Source organism: Semicossyphus pulcher, unplaced genomic scaffold (genome assembly GCF_022749685.1).
Source record: "Semicossyphus pulcher isolate SPU_LCO1_2020_fin unplaced genomic scaffold, fSemPul1.0.p SCAF_14, whole genome shotgun sequence".
Taxonomy (NCBI): Eukaryota; Metazoa; Chordata; class Actinopteri; order Labriformes; family Labridae; genus Semicossyphus; species Semicossyphus pulcher.
The window spans coordinates 13,025,056-13,043,789 of record NW_027211648.1 but is presented as its reverse complement, the minus strand read 5'-3'; the positions used below and the strand labels follow the sequence as shown (position 1 = coordinate 13,043,789).

Below are 18,734 nucleotides of genomic sequence, written 5' to 3'. Positions count from 1 at the left end.
ATGCACCTGCTGCACCAAAAGCATCAAAGAACAGCAGCCTTCGGTTCATGAATAGCAGCCTCCAACTCCTGCATTACGTAGTTGCAGTTCCCCTCTGCACCGGAGGAGGGCACCGTCGGACCTGGGCGGAACAAATAGGAGAAAAAAAAGTGGGCTGGATGAAATCCTGCTGGAGTCTGCCAATAACAGCTCGAGTTAGGAGGCTACTCGTACTACAGAGCCACACTGAGGACTCTGCTGGGAAAAGCAGGCGGACTGCTGGAAGTGTTTGCTTTCTGCCCGGGGAGAAATCACAGATACACACACGGGGAGGAAGACGTCAAATGCTGATAACGACAGAGGGGACTCTTGTTAATTCCTTCAGGTGGCATACTGCTCAAACAGCCCTGTTAGAGGAGCGTGGATTACACTGTACACTCTGCTGCTTGTAAAACCCAATTTCAGACTAACCAACGCGCGTGCCTGAACAAGCATTTTTGTGTGTTTGTGGTGTATTCAACTGGATTAACTCGCCATAAAACACAATAAGTGTCCAACGGACGCCGAAATCAAAGCAAAGGATTACAATTGTTTCTAGAGCTTGCGAGCGTCTGCACGCGCGTCTTCTTCCTCTCTAAGCCGGGGAGCGGAGTGCTGAGAAATCTACTCTACCTGGACTTTGGAGCTGAGTCAAAAAAAAAAAAAGGAGCTCCTTCCTCCCTCTTCTTCGTCTTCACTGAGCTGCACTTGACAGGAGGAGCAGCGAGACCACATTTGAGCAGCTGAGGGGGAAACTGAGAATCCTGCGAAAATGCCTCTTGCACAGATTGCGGAGCCATGGCCCACGATGGAACTAGTGCAGCTCGAGTCAGAGGTAATGAGAGGTGACGTTGATCTGCACCCATTGTTTGAGCCGGTTTTTATTTGATTTGATTGGGTTCAGGTAAAATTAAAAATGGCGAACAAGGTGTGCGTTTCTTGAACGCATCAATTCAAGTGTGGGCACTAGTGGTAGAAAAAGTTGAAGTAATTGAACTAAAACAACTCCCCTGGGTTATGTTCAACCATATATGCATAGCTAGGTAGACTTAATGAATAATGCATGATGTACATCTTGGTTTTTAATGAAGCGTGCATTTTTAATCAGGCTGAGTCCACTTGTGATAAATAGGCTGTCTATTATCCTCAGGACATGTCAGTTTCTCAGGAAACGATAGGCTCCAGAAGTATCCTGTCAGAGCTCAAGTCAGAAATACTTCACTTTTTTAGCTTATTTTTCCGCTATTGAGCAACACGATTTCTAACCTCAGAGTCAGCAAAAGTTCAGAGTGTGAGCTAAAGGAAATGTACAGACTAATCTTTACTGCCTCACTGCACTCACCTTTTAAAGCGGTTTCCAATGCCTGTTCCTCTGAGAGCCACAGTTGAAATTCAATAATCTCTCGCCTTAAATTTGTCTTCTTGAATATAGCCTGCAGGAATAGTCCTTTTCCTCTTTCATACTAATGATTAATAGGGTAAATATGCTTGCTGGGACCCACAGTTGTGCCACTTGTTTAATTGTGTCTATATCTCCTCTGGCGAGTTTTGCTCCTACTTTTGAACACAAACGAGCTTTATCACAACAATAAACCTAAAATGTTGTCCAGACCTGTTCTCCTCGTGCGGCATCATTATTCATGCCCTCTTCACTTACCTCTTGAACAGACTGGTTGCTTAGTGAATATCATATCAGGTTCGATAAGCAGACATGAGCTGCTCGGAAGGAACCACTTCAATGTTATGAATTGCCCATTTTTAATTAAGCCTGAATCAGCAAATGAAGCAGGTGAAGAGGAGAGCGTGCATGTTATTGTGTTTGTGATCCCACTAATGAATAGATCTGTGCACACTATTGCATCGTCCTCAATCAACTTTACAAGAGATCTGTTTGATTAGAGGCGAGGTTCACGTCTGATTGAGAGCCTCTCTGATTTAATGGGAGTTTAAATATAATAAAGTGGGGGAAAAAAGGCTGAGGAATTGAGTGAAAAATGATTGTTGAACCTGTATTAACTCTTGGACTTGAGGCCTAATTTGAGGACTACCAAAGGCTCATTTAACTCCCCTCATTAAGCTGTGTTATTAATAAGAGTACCAGCACTACTAAGGAAGTAGAAGGTATTGATTGTGCAGCTGCTGTAGTTAATTGTGGAGCAGACGGATGTTTTTATTGCCGCCTTATGATGAATGAAAAACCTGCAGAGAAGCACTTTTAGTCATTAAGCATCGGTGTCACAGTGACTTAGTTTTTCCTGCAGACTCCACTGTTTACAGCATCCTGCAGCATGTGAGTTGGCTGAGTAGCACATCACAGCTGAACAGATGGTGGTGCAGAGCCTGTGAAGAGTGCTAAGTTTCAGACCACAAAAATACTCTTCATTTGGACAACCAAACTGGTGAGATCATCGCTAAAAATATGGTTTCTTTGAGGGGTTAAATATCGGCCTTTATGTGCATGTGATGAGGAGATATTATTTTGGGGCTCACGTGTTAGCATCTGTGTCCTAAATCCAGCGTCTGAAATTGATTAGTTCACACCAGTCGCTGCCTGTCACGTTTGGAAATGTGTTGTTTTTATCTGTCACCAACCTACCAGCCAGCTGCACACTTTAGAGGGAGAGAGAGACGCACCTCATGGCGAGCAAAAGTGGAGCCAGTGCCAGTTTAACATGTTGAGAGAGTCAAACAGGAAGTAGTCGGATGGCACGGACACAGAAGATGCTAACGCTGGGGGCCTGATTTGGGGAAATTAAAGATTGGAAAAACTAAAAACCACCACTCTCATTAGCACAAATGATGTGCAATGATATGGCAGCTGGTGACAAGTCTGCTTCCACATTGCTCATTATACGAGCGCCTGTGTTTGGAAGCGGAGAAGGTGTCATGAATGGAAATCGGATCAACAGCCTTTTGTGCTACAAGCTGTGGCAAAGCATGCAGGGAAAGTGTAAAGAGAGCTATTGAAAAAAACGCTCGTTTGATTGAGCCCTTTTATTCATCACTGAACCACGTCTGTTATGAATTAACTAATCTGTGAATCATCTCTGATAAAGGCACTTCAGCAAGTCAGTCCTGTCCTGTCCCGGCTGAATCACTACCACCTGCGTCGGTTAGTGAAGGTCCAAAAGATCTGAATCAGGCCCTTGGGGAATATTTATTCCATGAGGGTGGATTAAGTGAGTCAAATTACGGTTCTTAAAACTATTAATGCGTAAAATATCCCCTTTGTTGCGTAACCCATTGCTCATCAGGTGGAGATGCTGATGCAGGTGATCATTAGAAAATGTGGTGCTTTTTTTCCCCAATTTCTTCACAGTGGAAAAAAAGCAGTTCCCTTTATCTGATCGCGCTGCATCCTTGATTTGACAATTTTTCTGCCTCATTGCTGGCAAGAGCCTCAGCCAGAGGAATTTTGAGGGAGGGAGAGAGGGAGAAGGACGTTCTCTGGTATTCTTTGTAAAACATATTTTGGTGGTCATGTGACTCAGTCTGTTAAATTTAGGCTTAGTTCTGCCTTTGTTTTGTCTTTAGGGTAATGCGTTCTTTCTGTGATTCTCATTATAAGTATGACCCCATCCACCTCACCAGGTAGCGTTCCACTGATGGATGTAAAATGCCACTTTAGTGGTTGATGCAGGCATTAACTAACTGCAAGGTGGTAATTTTAGCTCTGCTTGTACTGCATTTTGATAAGACACCCTATTTGCAGATTCAGCCTGTGCAGAGATGTTACAGTTGTTTGGTCTACTGTACTCATCCTTAAATGCACAATTTTCATCCTTCCTTTATTCTATTGTTTGGATTTCTTGCTGTTTACTATTACAACCTGAGCTCCTGTCTTCAACAGACAAAAGGTGAATGGCAATGCGTCATCAGCAAAAACATCTGAATCTGCTTCTGGGCTCAACACTAACTTTTTATAGCGATTTCCAGGCTGGTAACCGGGCATCACGGGCAATATGTTTGCCATTTTTTTACACAAAAAGATGTTTAAAAGCTTTATTACACTAACTGACAAATGTAATTGTGTGCATTGTAACTTAAACTTCACAGAATTTGAATCTTAAGTGTTATCAGCTCATGCGTCAGTCAAATGCAGCTGTCATGTTATTTAAAGATCCCTAGATCCCTGATTAACATTCGCTCAAATTCAACGCTTTGATATTTTTAATGTTGAAAATTAGCCCCCAGTGATGGCAACTTAAGCCCAAGTTTTGGTTGCCAATCCGTCAGAATTGTTGCCAGTAGCAACCTGGCAACTGTTGATGTTGACCCCTGAGTTTTGGTTGAAGTTTTGTTCCTGCCCTGCAATATCAAACTCGAGGTTGTGATGTTGTACTGAATATCATAACTGCTGTGATTCGGTCGTAGGCACGAGGCCGCAGATAATCACAGCCGTGTTGATATTCAGAACAACATCACAACCTTGAGTGTGATATTGCTTTTATGCAACAGTCAAACAAGCGGCAAATAGTATTAAACAATAAAAATCAACAACAGATTATTTTTTGCTCCACTAACTGAACTAGTTCCACAACTTAACTGAAACTGGACTATTGTTGCCAAGCAACCCAAACATTCTCCTGCACTCTGCCTACTGGTTACCACAGATCAGCTACTTTGTATGATGTATATTTATCTGTTTGATTTATAAAGCAACCAGTGAAATGAGAGTCTGCTGTGTGATTCAGAGGTACCAGCCTGATCATTGTATACATACACACTCTGCTGTAATGTTAATTAACAGTATTCAGAACACCTGGCTGAGGCGGAGTGATACACCGAGAAAAGTCCCAGTGATGTTCTCTATATCGCCACTCATGCTCTTGTCCAATCAGATTAGCTGGTCAGAACTGTTGTATAATGTGTATTTAAAGGCAGCAAATAAAGGCTTCAAGTTCTTCCGTTGTCACTTGCGGCTAATTTTATACTTTCTTCATCAGATAAAACAAGGATAAAAGAAAGTACAAGTGTAATTATAAAGCAGTATTGCACAAGACTGGACTTAAAAGGCAGGATTGTGCAAGCTGAATTGTTTGACAACAGGCTGTGTAGAGGAAAAAATAGGGTTAACAAGGGGAATGCGTGCCATGTTTGCTCGCCAGGCGTGGTCAGCGTCGCACACTCAAGTACTCAAAGTTCAGTGTGTACGTGTGCACGTACGTAGGCTTAGCTGCAGCTAATCTGGGTGTGACCTGTCGAACACCTGAGCAGGGCTGGGTGGGCATGTGATAACAACACTCTGCTCGATAAGTGTGCTGAGAAAGTCTCATTCCTTTTTCAGTTTTAGAAGTAAGAATAGATCGGTTTGTAAAGCAGAAACTGTCATTTGTCCACCCGTACCTGAAAGCTGAGAAGTCGGTGCAGTCTAAAGTTTCTGCTCCTGTGTTGAGAAGAAGCCTTTTAGCACAGACTGAAAAACAAAGCTAGAAATAGCTTTTGCCCATTTTCTGGCATTGACCAGAAGAGGACATTAGTAATGCGAACTGCTGTCAATACTCACAGGAAAGTGAGATTACGAGAAATTTAGTGAGATAGGATTACAGGCACAGACATGAGCTTGGTTATTGTATTTCTTAGTTGCTTAGTTACAGGGCAGCGCGGCTCCAATCTGGCTGTTAAAACACAGATTTATCTATCAAACACACACACACGGCTTCAGTGCTCTGAGATTGTTTACAAGGCCTAATCGTATAGAAAGTCCTGTGAGAAATTAAAAGTTCTGGCCCACTTAATAAGCTGCTCTACAAATCTTTATACAGCACCTCTACATTTCCTCTTGTGTGCATTATTCACACAATCTTCCGAACAATGTTTTTGGATACATTCGAGTCACGTCTGTGCCTTAATGTATTTAACTTTGAGCATATTCATGTGGTTGTTTGTGTGTGTGTGCATGCCCGCGCTCTCATTGAGGAAGCCCAGGGGAGGGAAAGCACCATTAACTGGGCCACTTGGATCAGCCATGCAAAGCTAATGAGGTTGAAATGTGTTGAGAGGCAACGTCGCGAAGGCATTGCTGACCGACCACACACACACACAAACTCCGACAGTTCAGCTCACACACTTCCACGCACTTGTCTCCACCATACTGGGTTACACAAAGACAGCCACACACACCTCACTGATGGGATATGAAGGGAAAGGGAAGAGTCAGAATGAGGAGCGAGGAGAGAAGATTTCTCTTCGTGTGACTGAAAATGAAGCCCCTCATAATTACACCCACGTTCCCTCTCTGTTTTGTGTAAGTTTTCACTCCTGAAACACATCTGCTGTTGACTTGGATGCTAAATTGACCATATTCACATGGTGGCCATTTTTCTCCAACATCATAGTGGGAAGCTAAAATGCTGTTATAATGTTCCTGCTGTGTTCAGAGTCTTATGTCATGTACATTTTGGCTAAATCATGATCATTTTAATTCTATATAATTGATCAGTAACGAAAAAAACCAATGGATAATAAAAATCTGGTGGAAAATCTGCTCGTATTTCAGGTTAAAACATAATTTTTGATGACTTATTAGCTACAAGCAGACAACAGCTAACATTAGCATTCAGTCACTTAGGCTACCAGATATATTACCATTAGCTAGCTAGGACGTGACTGAAAGCTAATAATATTATTTGGTAATGTTATACAATACAATAGGATAGGGAAAAAATCCTAGCAAACTTTATGTCATTGACAGAATTAATGGTAATTTCTGGCTAACAGTAATGTTTGCTAGGAAGTGGTTGAATGCTAGCGTTAGCTGTTGTCTGACAGTAGCTAATGGGTTGTCATATGTTGTTTTATCTTGAAATATGGCCTGATGTCCCTCCATGTTTCATTCATTTGATAAAAACTGTCAAAACCTACATTTATGCGACTTATAATCTTAAACATAGCAGTACAACGTTAAAAGAGTATTTGAGCTTCCCACTGTTAGCATAGGGTGACCATACGTCCCGGTTTGACCGGGACCGTCCCGTATTCAAGCTCCGTGTCCCGAGTCACAACAAATTTCTATAAAACACTAAAATGTCCCTGTTTTAAACGGTCCCTGTCCCGGTTTTAACCAATTGAAAAAGCCTACCAAAACAATGCACAATGCTTGCAAACATTTATTTGTGTCAATCAATCTCGGCGTGCGGCCGTTACTTAGCTAGCCCAGCTCATCATACTGACAGGACCTGCTGCGTTACGTCAGGTAGGCTAGCTGTCATGCCGAAAAGGAAGTCGGCATTTTCCAAGGAGCTCCAGGAGTTACAGCTTCCTTCAAAAAGTACCAGGCAATGAATATTCTGCGTTTTGTACACAATGGAAGTGTCAATTTTCAGTCCCCCACGGTTGAAATGCTGACATACAAAGCCATATAAAACAAGCAAACACAAACGGTGGGTACAGGCTGGAAGTAGCACTGTTGCGACCTACTTCAGTGAAAAGTGAACATTTTTGTTAAGACATGATTTTTCATCTGCTGCGGCACTTTTCATGGTGTTGAAAGTTGCGCTGATGAAAAATCCAATTGAACCATGAGCTCATAGCTACATGTGGGTTTGCGGTAAAATTAAAGTGTTTCTCTTTGGAGGTTTGAAAGTGGTCACCCTATGTTAGCATGATGTCAGCATAAAAACACTGCTGTGTGAGCATGGTGAATTTTTTGCCTTTCTCATCTCACTCTTACAGCCTTTATGAAGGACACTGTTTGGCCACATGAAATTGCCTCCCTTGAGATCCTGATTAAAGTCCAAACAAAGAAACTGTTTGTCTGTAAAATTGCCCGGCACATCCAATTTACAGCCCTTTGTTGTTGCTCGGGTGAAAGTTGCAACAGAAAATGAGGAAGTACATCCAGTTTCCAAACACATCCAATCCCAGCACTGAACAGTGCAGTGTTGTGAGGTATTACAGCAACAGTAAATCAGATCTGCAGTGTGTGTGTTCTTTTTTCATCCAGTATATAAGAGCCTCTCCTGTCCCTGTCTCTGCCTGTGCTTCCTTTACATCTCACGTTCTATACTCTCCGCTGTTCGAATGTTAGGGCCACTGCTTGTCATTGTTTTGAGTGGCCTGTCTGTCTTGTTTTGTGCAGTCGGAAGGAAGTGGTACGGGCACAGAGGAAGTGAACAACCTCAGGGTCGCCCTTCTCTAATGGAAAAAACAAAGCACAAAGCGGAAACAGGGAGGAACTGTGATGTAGGGTGTTCTCACACTTGGCTAGAAGATTTGACTCTGGATCCAGGAGTGTTTCTTTGATCACTGAAAGGAAGAGGTCGGTTATCATCATAGATTTATTTTCACGTGTGTCAGAGGTATAACACTAAGAGGCATTAAAAGGCCACTCAGCCCGTTTTACTTGTTAAGGTCAGTGTACTTGTCGATGGGTATCACCAGCCTGTTGAGGATTTTAGTCTTCTGTGGTTTTGGAGCAGCTTTGTCAAGTCTCACTTAGGAAACATCGGCTTCAGTTTGAAGACTCAGTTGTTCTCAAAGTCTGCATTACAAACATTAGTGAATTTTAGAGACAGGCATTTTGAAGGAAGGAAAGTTTGTTGGGGGACACAGTTAAGTTGCATTTTGGGAAGTGTAGGATTCTGTGTTTTCGGTGCTGGATTGAAACAAAGTAATGACCTTTCGCTATTGAGCTTTAAAAAACTGTTGAATGGAAGATATGAGACACTTGGAATTTTATTACTGCTCCCACTAATTGCAAACAGTGCAGATCATTACAGGGAAATTGGGTTTATGATGTATATGTACTGCAAAATCTCATAAAGGGGTGATATTATGCTAATTTCAAGCTTCATATTTCACTCTGTGATACCTGTAGAGTAGCTTAGAATGATTTACAGTTAAATAAACTCATCATTTTTCTCACACTGGTGCTCTGTGCAGGCCCTCATACAGCCTCTGCCTGAAAAGACTTAGTCAGCTCTGTCCCTTTAAGAAACCCTGCCCCTACGAGCCCACTCCTTTCTGATTGGCCAGCTTTCCGAAGCCTGCTGAGGCTGCAAAAAAACTGCGTGAAACCTACCGTTCACAGCAGCCTGCAGACTGAGCTGAAAAGCCTGGGGATTACTCCAACATACTTTTACCTACAGATTTGAAACTTTACCCACGTTTAGTCTGGGCATCCAACATTGTAACATTATATATACGTCTTAAAATGTGGAACAGCATAATACCCCCTCTTTAACTAACGCCACATCTAATGATAAGTACTAGATAATTCTGATATAATAATACAAGTCTAAATTTGACACCCTCAAACATATTACAGAAAAGTTAGAAGATAAAATAAGCTAAAAGTTTCCAATCAAGTTTTCTCCTAATGTTTGAACACCATGACTCAGCCAGGCAACCCATGATTTGTCTCCCGTGTCCGTCTGGCATCTGGAGACAATGACATCACAGGTGTCATCAAAAATCATGCTATCGTTCTCCTTGTTGTTTTGGGGACTGAAATCAGACTATAAGTTCAGACAATTCCACCCACTTATATCGCATGAACAACATGTTGATTTTACTAAATAGCCTCCGGTGAGCCTTTTGTATTACAAATAACAATAATTAGCCTTTTCAGCAGGGCGTACCTACAGGGGAACGGATGAAGGATGTGCATTTGTGTTGCAGCCTGAGATTATTAGGTTTGCCAGCCGAGGAGCAAAGTGCTGGATACAATGGACGGCCGCCACCCACACAGTCTTGCAAATATTCTCTCTCTCTCTTTGTGTGACTCCCTTTGCTCTCTACACACACGCACACACATATATGATGTATGCACTGTCACACTCACTGACTGTTTCTCACATCTGCTTCTTTTGACAGAATGGGCAGAGCACGGCTGAAGACGGAGTCACGCCTGCTGTCAAGGTACATCGCATCCCTGCACACGCACACAAATGTGACTCAATATTCTTGCAGCTCGACATCCAATAAATTAGAGTGAGGACTTGGACCAAACTTCTGCTTAGAATTCTTTGGCTTTTGTTGTTGCTTCTCTATGAAGGCCAAATTCGATAAAAGGGTGAAATTCTTGTGTGAATCTTCATTTTGAGCCGCTTCCAAATCTACAAAAGGAGGAAAAGAACGGCGTCATGCTCTCACAAGTCCGTGCAAATGTGTTTATGTGCGTCATCTTTGAGCAATTGCATCCACGGCCTTCAAAGTGCATCTGCTGGCGAGGATTTATTGCGTTGAATCCTGTCAGAGCGAGGCACAGTCCAGCTACTGTGTGCAGTGATGTGTCTGGGTCAATATAATAGAGCCGTATTATTATTACACAAGCTGCATGTCCTCGTGTGTCCAGTTTGCATGTTAACACTTTATACAGAAGCAAATACACACACGTACTAAAACACACACGCATATACACACACAGTGAGAAGCATTGAGTCAGCCCTTTCCTGCCTCCTGGCCCGGCTCTCCTCCTCGCTTTATTGTCCGGCTCTGAAACGCGATCCTGTTTCCTCCTGCAGACTATTACTCTGCAGCCGTGTAGCAGAGGACGAGGAAATCTTCCCTCTCGCTTAGCTTCTTTTTTTTTTTTCTTTTTTTTTTTACTGTCCTCGCTCTCAGGGGGGACACAGTCTGAAGAGCACGTCGTCTTTTCTTTCAGTTCAGAACAATGTGCTGTGACTGAAGGAGCTGAGTGCTCCGAGCCGGATGAGAAAGAGGGGTTTCAGTCAAAGGAGGGGGCACACAGGGGCAGCAGTGGTCAGAGCCTTTAACTTCATATGGCAAGAGGAAGAAGACACAGGATCCTTGTGCATCAGTTATGTTAATACAAAAAACAACAGCTTTTATACATTATAGGAAAATGGGCTGTGTGATTGAGATCATATTCACACCATTCATAAGGATATTTTCCAATATTGACATGCACATGATATAGCAAATGTTTTTGTTACAACTTGCTCCGAATCATGAACCTGGGATTTCTTTAATTCTTGGTTCTTATTTTGATACCATAAAATTATTAATTTTCTGAAACATTTCTGTACAAATGCTCAGTTTTCCCCAAAACTTCCTCGAAGCACTATGTCACTGTTTTCATAGCACTTGGTACCAAGGTACCAAGTGCTTCACAAAAGCAGCTTAATACAGCAGACGAGTCATAAAAGCATCAGGTTTTAACAGAAAAAAGTCATCAATGCAGCGAATGCAAAAAATAGCATATAAAAATACAGTTAACAGAAAATTAAGAATCAAGAAAAGCCCTCTGATTTAAATGTTTTAATGCAGCTCTTTGCCTCCAACAACTTTTCATGTCAGGTAACATGATGCCAAAAGGAAACATTACTTAATCACTTATAACAAACGCAAAGCCGCTTTCCCACTGGTCAAAAAACCCTTTTTTGCTTAGTGGGAAAGGTTACAATCGGCATTCAGACCCGGGTCAAATGACTCTGCAGTAGACCCGGGTAATTATCGCCTCGACTCCGATTGGCATTGTTGGGAACGCAAAACCCGTGTAGGCACGTTAATCTCCGCCCCCTTTCCAGCACAATGCTATGCTCCGTCTGTAACTTCTGCGGCTCCTTGTCATCTCAGCTACAAATTCCGCCCCTCTCCGTCCAAGCACCACTCGAACATCGTTCTAAATTTGTCGGCGCCGAGTTTGATAAACACACTGAATGAGTAATAGATACAATAAAGACCTAACCACTGTAACATCTTCACTGTTTACTAAGTCTGTTTTGGGCGCGTTTGTGACGTCAGACGGTGACGCAGCAGAAAAGAGACCGAGAGAAGTATACTTCACTGGCAATGGGAACAGAGACAATCTGCATTTATAAGTGGGTCTTCTGAAAAACTCATGTCAACACAATAAATTTAAGTGGGAAAGGGGTATATCAGAGCCCTCCCCTTGTCGCTCCCCCATGTTTGTCTTCTACTCATCTTGCTGCCTGGCTGCGTGGCTGTCTCTGCCCGTGTCAACATCCGCTAACAAGTATATCAAAAAAACATTATCAAGATCCGCACACCAGAAAGCTCCCGTAAAGGGTTTTATTTAGCACAAAGTGACGTCTCGAGCCAACATGCTCGTCTTCAGACTTGTAAAGGCATTTGTGAGTCGCCATCTTAAATAGATACAGACATCCACGTGATAAGATACAGCTGACACCCATGATTAATTAGGTGACATATGAGATGATTTTTTTGGGGGATATCATACAGAAGTTATAGTATCACAAACGTGTACATGTCTTGCCTATACACGGACAGTGTAAATATCAACACATTTTCTTAAACACAACTGTGACAAATCCCAGTGTACCAAGATCTACTTAAAAGACGAACTACAAAAAGACGTGTGCATGTCATGGTTACCCACAGAAAAACAAGAAAAGTATCACAGAAGATAGCACTCCCGAAGAGGAATTCAAGCTGCATAGCTGTCATATAGTACTATCTATTAGGAGCACCTCTAACATTAGCTGTAATAGATTTAAATAGTGAGGTCTGCAAACACCATCTTTAAATAGGCAGAGACACACAAAAGCATGACTGACACAAAATACAACATGTCAGAGTAGTAGGATAGTATGACTTAAGTTCTGATCGAGCTTTGTTTTAAGCATATAGAAAGGTCTGATGTCAAAGTCCTCATTTAAGCCCTTAACATCCGTTAATAACCCACAATGCACTGTGTTTTGGTTTACTTTCTGTATTAGGTCCTTCTTTAAGTCCGAAACCAAGTCCTGTCTTTTCTGGCGGACCATAGTCGAAAGTCTGGACCAAAGCTGTCCGGTCTGAATGCCCCCCTAATAGAAACCAGATGGGTGACATCATGGCAGATACCTGATCCACATAATAATGTCAGTATTGTGCCCTGATACCAATCCAGTGTGTGATCGGTAAAGCCCTAATCATATCACTTCTGTGTGCGTCTGCTAGAAGTCGATGATATTTAATTATCGCTCAGGCCTGGCTAATTATGGACATTACATGTTGTTCTAATTGATTGGAGAGTATTTCAGTAATCTGATCAGTTATGTAATCTTGTTCATTAGGATGTCGTCCAAACAGGCGGCTGGATTATCGGCCTGTGAGTCTGCAGGAGAGGCAGCTCAGGTTTCTCAAACGAGCTGCGCCAGACAGCAGAATATGAGGATGGATTTTGACTCGTATATGGTTAGATACGACAGAAGTCTTTTTAATGACTTCATATGAAATTTGTCACACAGAGGCATTAGATTATGCTGTCGTCACCGGGGGTAAATCTCACCCCGCAGACCCCTCTGGCACCACGCAGGCAGGGCAGTTGAGACCAGTAGCTGCAGCGATCGATGTGGAGCTGCTGTTTAAATGCTGGGAATCTGATAATGGCTGCTGTTATCTACTCCAGCCGGGGGAGTTACCTGGCTCCAGCAGACCTAATGGGAGGAACGGAGAGGGGGAGAGAGGGGGTGAGGGTAACGATTGAGATGGAGGGAGGGAGAAAGAGCCTGCCTTTGGATAAAAACAGAAAAAAAGTGGTTGTCCTTTGCGTTAAAGTGTGTGTGTGTGTGTGTGTGTGTGCGCGCGCGGGGGTTTGGTGTCAGTGAGGTTAAGTCGGCCCTTTGCCCCTTAAGAAAACATCCACAGCGCTAATGAGACACCTTCTGTCTGACACTCTCTCCTTCTCTCTCCCTCTCTTTCTCTCTGACTTTTTATAAACGGTAGAAATCGGTGAATCCACAGGAGTATTTACTCGGCTTGCAGTGCCACTTTTGTCCGTCCTGTGCTTTCTCTGAGCCATTAACCTCAAAATGAAGGTGACTGCAGCAGGAAAGGCACCCTGACAGGCGACTGTTCACAGGACTTAACCCTGTGACTTGATTTTAAGCCTTTATGTTGGACGTTTTAGGACAGGGGGCACTTACAAATAGAATGAAATGAAGTAAAAATCAATTTCCAAAGTGCTGACGAGGGCTGCAACTACTTTTCATTATTCATTGATTGTCCTTTTTTGTAACTCTGTCCATTCTTTGACTAATTACCAATCTAGGCGTCGGGGAGCATTTGGTTTTGCTTTAGTCTAAATTGTGGAAAATGTCCTCACAAGTTCAAAGAGTCTTTGATCTTTTCTTCGTACTGCTTATTTGTCTAATGACTAAAGATCTTAAATGTAAAGCTGTATAAAATTCTGACTTTTCAGATGCTTGAAACACAGAAAAGGATTTAACTTCATAAATGTTTGTTGTAATTGTTTGTCGAAATGATTGCTGATTCATTTTCTGTCAACTTCTCAATCAGGCATTTTATTGTTTCTGCACATGTGAAAGAATCAATAGAAGGCGTGACAACACAACAACCGTTTATTGTTTTGTAGCACGTTTTGTTTCCCAGCACTCATCTTCTCTGTCTTTGCATGTGTAAGAAAGCCGCTGTACTCCGTGGCAATGAGCCAGGCTTACAATGATTACGTTAAAGTGTGGAAATCGGCCTTTTTTTAAGCAACTAACCACATAAACCTCACTGCCCTTGAGGATACCTGAAAGGAAGATTGGCTCAAATAAGTTAAAACAATGGATATGACAGCCTCAGCTGATAAGACAGAAGTGTAACAGTAAGGTGATATTTGGTGAGAGTTCGGCTGTCTGTTGCAGGACTTTCAAAAAGAAGTGAAAACAAGGCGGCAGCAGGTGAAAGTGACTTTACATGAAGATATGAGTCGGGCATTATTCTTCCTCTTCCAATGACTTTATACGACCATGTCGCTGCTGTTGCTCTTTTTTTATTTATTTATTTAAAAGATTTTCTGGGGGGGCTTTTTGCCTTTTGCTAGAGAGGACAGCTGAAGATAGACAGGAAATATGGGGACTAGAGAGTGAGGAATGACATGCACCAAATGATCGGCAGACCAGGAGTCGAACCTGCGATCAGTGGGTCGAGGACTGTATCCTCAAAACATGGGGGCGCCTGCTCCACCAACCGAGCCAAACCAGCGCCCCGTGTTGCATTTGTAACTAATTGCTTAATTAGCTAAAAGAGAAAATACCACTGTTTTTGGCCTTAATCCCTCAAACCACCTGCTTCGACCAATGAGAACGTCTCGTTGATTTTCTCCCGCCAGAGCTGATTAGACGAGGACGTTAAGTGTCGACTAATACGGTTAACCAATCACCAGTTTACAACATTAAAGGATAACGGACGAGATCACAAGACGGCTGAAGCTGAGCCGTCTGTCTGACTGACAAACTACAGACCTGATGAAGCCTGCAGCAGGTCGCTTATTCAGCCTGGAAGGAAATTCAGAAATCTCATACAGTATAAGAAGTGACTGAAACGTTATAAACTTGCTGAAATTGGGGGGAAAAAAACGTATTCAAAGGATTCAAATACTATTTTACTTTTTATACTTTAAGTTGATATCCTCATGAAAATGTTGTAATGTTATAACAAGAACTTTATGAACACTGACCATGAAAGCAGCCAGGATAAACCTTTCAGGCCTTCCACTTTATTGTGTTTCTGACACCTTTTAGTGAGATATTAAATTATTCCCTCACCTCAAACGGATGTAAAAGATGTTCTTCTTTCACGTTGGGATGGGAATTGGTTTTCGTGGTGTCACATCAGAGCAGCTGACAGCCACATCTGCAGAAGTGAGACAGGTTATGATTGAATAATTCCAGAGTTTCTGTTTCTGTAAATGGAGGATGCATTCTGCGAGGAAGGCTTGTGATGTCGCACATTATAAGCATTATGTTCAAGGAACAATAAAAGATATTCAATAATGTCTCTGCTGCAGCGGAGTGGGATATCGCAGTGTCATTGTGGCTCAGCATGGTTATGCAAGGACAGGAATAGAAAAGTAATTTTCTGGTTGAAAGAGAGAAGTCTTGTGTCTGGGAAACTGTGTTGGGCATGTTTCACATTATATAGATATCTCAAAGCTCAGAAATATCAAAGTGTGCAACAAACTAACCATGTGGATGAACTGTATGGATCGATTGTAAAGATTCTTTGTTGTTTCTCGTGGGAAAACTCCCACCAAACTATTCATGAAGAAAGATATTCCAGTAACCGTTCCAGTGTAGGTCACGATGTGAATTTATGTAACTTTTTATGGCCTGTAGCTTTGTTTAAAAAAAACAACATGGAACTTTATTAATACTGAAGGAAATGACAGCGTCAGATAGCTCCAGAAATACAACTCAAATATAAGTGAAAATATAGAGTGTATGGGTTAATGCGAAAGAAAAAGCCTGATAGAAAAACAGAAGTAGGCAGGAAGTAATGGCGGCGGTTGAATTGACAGTTATTTTAAGAACTACTATTGCACAAGGTTATGAATTTAAAGACGGGGCGTGATATAGAATGTAATTCTACACAATCATTTCGAAAAATTATATTGCCCCTACTGCACATATTGAAATTATTAATGATCGGGTCAGGTTTATATAGTGTATATATTAGGGATGCACGGTATTGGATTTTTTACCGATATCCTATATGCCGATATTTTACAACTCATTTAGCCGATTACCGATACCGATACTTTTTTCCCGCACACCTAATTGCAGAGATCATCAACTCTCTTCTGTATTGGAATTAGCGTACAGTATAATGGTGATACTCTTATCACATTTGTTACAACGGTCGGGGTGACGGGTCTTGAGATGGTTAATCAAGTTTGTAGTGTTGAAAGACTTTGCCTTGGCTCCTCCTCGCATCACCGAAGCTGAGCAGTCATTGCAAATAGCAGTTTTGCTATCTATTTCGGACACTTTGAAAAACTTCCACACCACGGACATTTTGGCTTCTAACTCTCTCATGCTGCAGGTAGCCTGCGCCGCGCAGGTCTTCTTCGCGCCGGGGACATTGTGCCGAGGTCGGGCATTTAATCAAGTATGCAGCAGCCCATTATTTTATCGGTTAATTATATCGATGGATATCGGCGTGTTTCATTGTTAAGCCAATATCGGCCGATAAAGATAACGTGCCGATAATATCGTGCATCCCTAGTATATATTCGTATGTCCTTTAAGTGCTCTGAAAGTTAGCTGCAATATTTAATAATCAATGCCAAACAACAGTGGAAATAGACTTTACATCTTCCCAAACATAGAATAGAACACTTTATTTTCATTGCACAAATGTACAACAGAATTTCCGCTTATCTCCTCTCAGTGGTAGAAAGTTAAAACAAAACAAGAAACACAAGATAAAGTAAGAACAAATATCTACACAGAACAAACCTAAAGCTAACCCAAAGCTGTAGCTTCAATTGCTTTTCTCACCAAGCCAAAGATATTTGCTGTATGTATAAAAAAGCAGCGATACTCTCAGTAGGCTGGAAATGGTTCCCATTATTGCTTCAGAACTACAGATTTGATGTAATCTCCAAAACTTCAGATTAATTGACTAGTCTATTTTAAAATGTTAAGACCGTTACTAAAGGGGGGGTTCATACTCAATCATATACACATTTTTTCAGAAGCGAAATTCTCTAAATCATTTTGAGGTAAACACAGCAGGTGGTCAATCATTTGCTTAGTAAGCTGTTTTGTTTTGCTTTTATGCGTTTTATTTCTGCTTGTGTGGTTCCCACTTCAGTATGAACTCCCTCCTACCTAGCCTCGGGAAACAGAGGTAATGCCTTTTCCATTGGTGTCGCTGACATTTTTGTGGTCCTTAATGCAGATAATGGCTTTTTACTGCAGCAAAGTCCTGAGCAATTGCTCTATATGTGCTTCACTGAGCGAGTGACGAGAGGGCACAGCGGAGGGGAGACGGGAGCAAGGAGGTTATAAAGAACCAGGAAGAGAGGGATGAAGGGAGGAGAAAACGGCAGAGGAGGAGAGGAAGCAGTGGCCGCTGCTGCATATTTCTCCCTCCAGTCAGTTGGTACGATGTCACTGAGTTCAACACGGTGCGACTGGAGAGACTGCAGGAAATCAAGAGGACAAGAGTGGCGGAATAACCGGGCTCCTCAGACGCACATTTCAGGTCACTTTGGATTGAAATGTGTGGAGCAGATGCACACGAACACTCGTGTATCTCTTATTGTGATCAATTGTCCCCCTTTCTAATCTCCCTACATCTTTAGATCACTTGATCCTTCCTCAGTGCAGCTTTATTGGTGACTGACTCCAGTCCTGATTAAATATTTACCAGTGGTGAGAGTGTGTAGGCAGGCAGGGATTGCAGCTTACATGATGAGCTTTTTGACCTCTGGGCTACCGTAGAGCGCTGCAGGGCTGGCAAGTCAGGAAATGGGAAAGTCAAGGCTGCGTATCCTCGCCCCGTGTGTTTGTGTAAGCATAAGCCTCTCTGTGTGCACATGCATGGTGTAGGCATGGCAACTGCTCGCGCTGTCTCTCACAAACCTGACCCCGCACTTGATTTATGTGGCATCCCCCACCTCCCCCTCCTCACACGCAGACATTCACTAAATACACACGCATAGATATTCCTCTGAGCCCTCCTCTCCAATACCAGTCTGTATAATCTGTCTTGAAATCCTGGATAGAGTTAAGATTATACGCAGAAGACGGCCTGAATGACTTAACACTGGTGAGAAATTACCCCGGCATCACTGGCAGCTGCTGTAAGAACATCCAGTTCAGACCGCTGTGTGTATGAATGTGTGTTAAATCAAGTTCAACTTCCTGGCTCTTCATGAGTAGCTGTGGTTGCCAAGATACTGCCAGTGACAATAATTAAGAGTGTAGAAGGATGTTGGAGAAGTTGGAGACAAAATTGTGAAACTGGTGTGTAAAAATGCAAAGGGAAGT

General features: G+C 42.3%; 1 protein-coding gene across 1 annotated transcript in view; it reads left to right on the top strand.

The window, feature by feature from the left end:
* Positions 1-232: 232 nt before the first annotated feature.
* Positions 233-18,734, top strand: part of rps6ka1 (ribosomal protein S6 kinase a, polypeptide 1) — a 54,395-nt gene continuing 35,893 nt past the window's right edge. The window contains exons 1-2 of the mRNA XM_069662526.1: positions 233-853; positions 9,835-9,879. Coding sequence (XP_069518627.1) covers positions 791-853; positions 9,835-9,879 — 108 coding nt within the window. The 5' untranslated portion in view covers positions 233-790. The remainder of the gene's footprint in view (positions 854-9,834; positions 9,880-18,734) is intronic.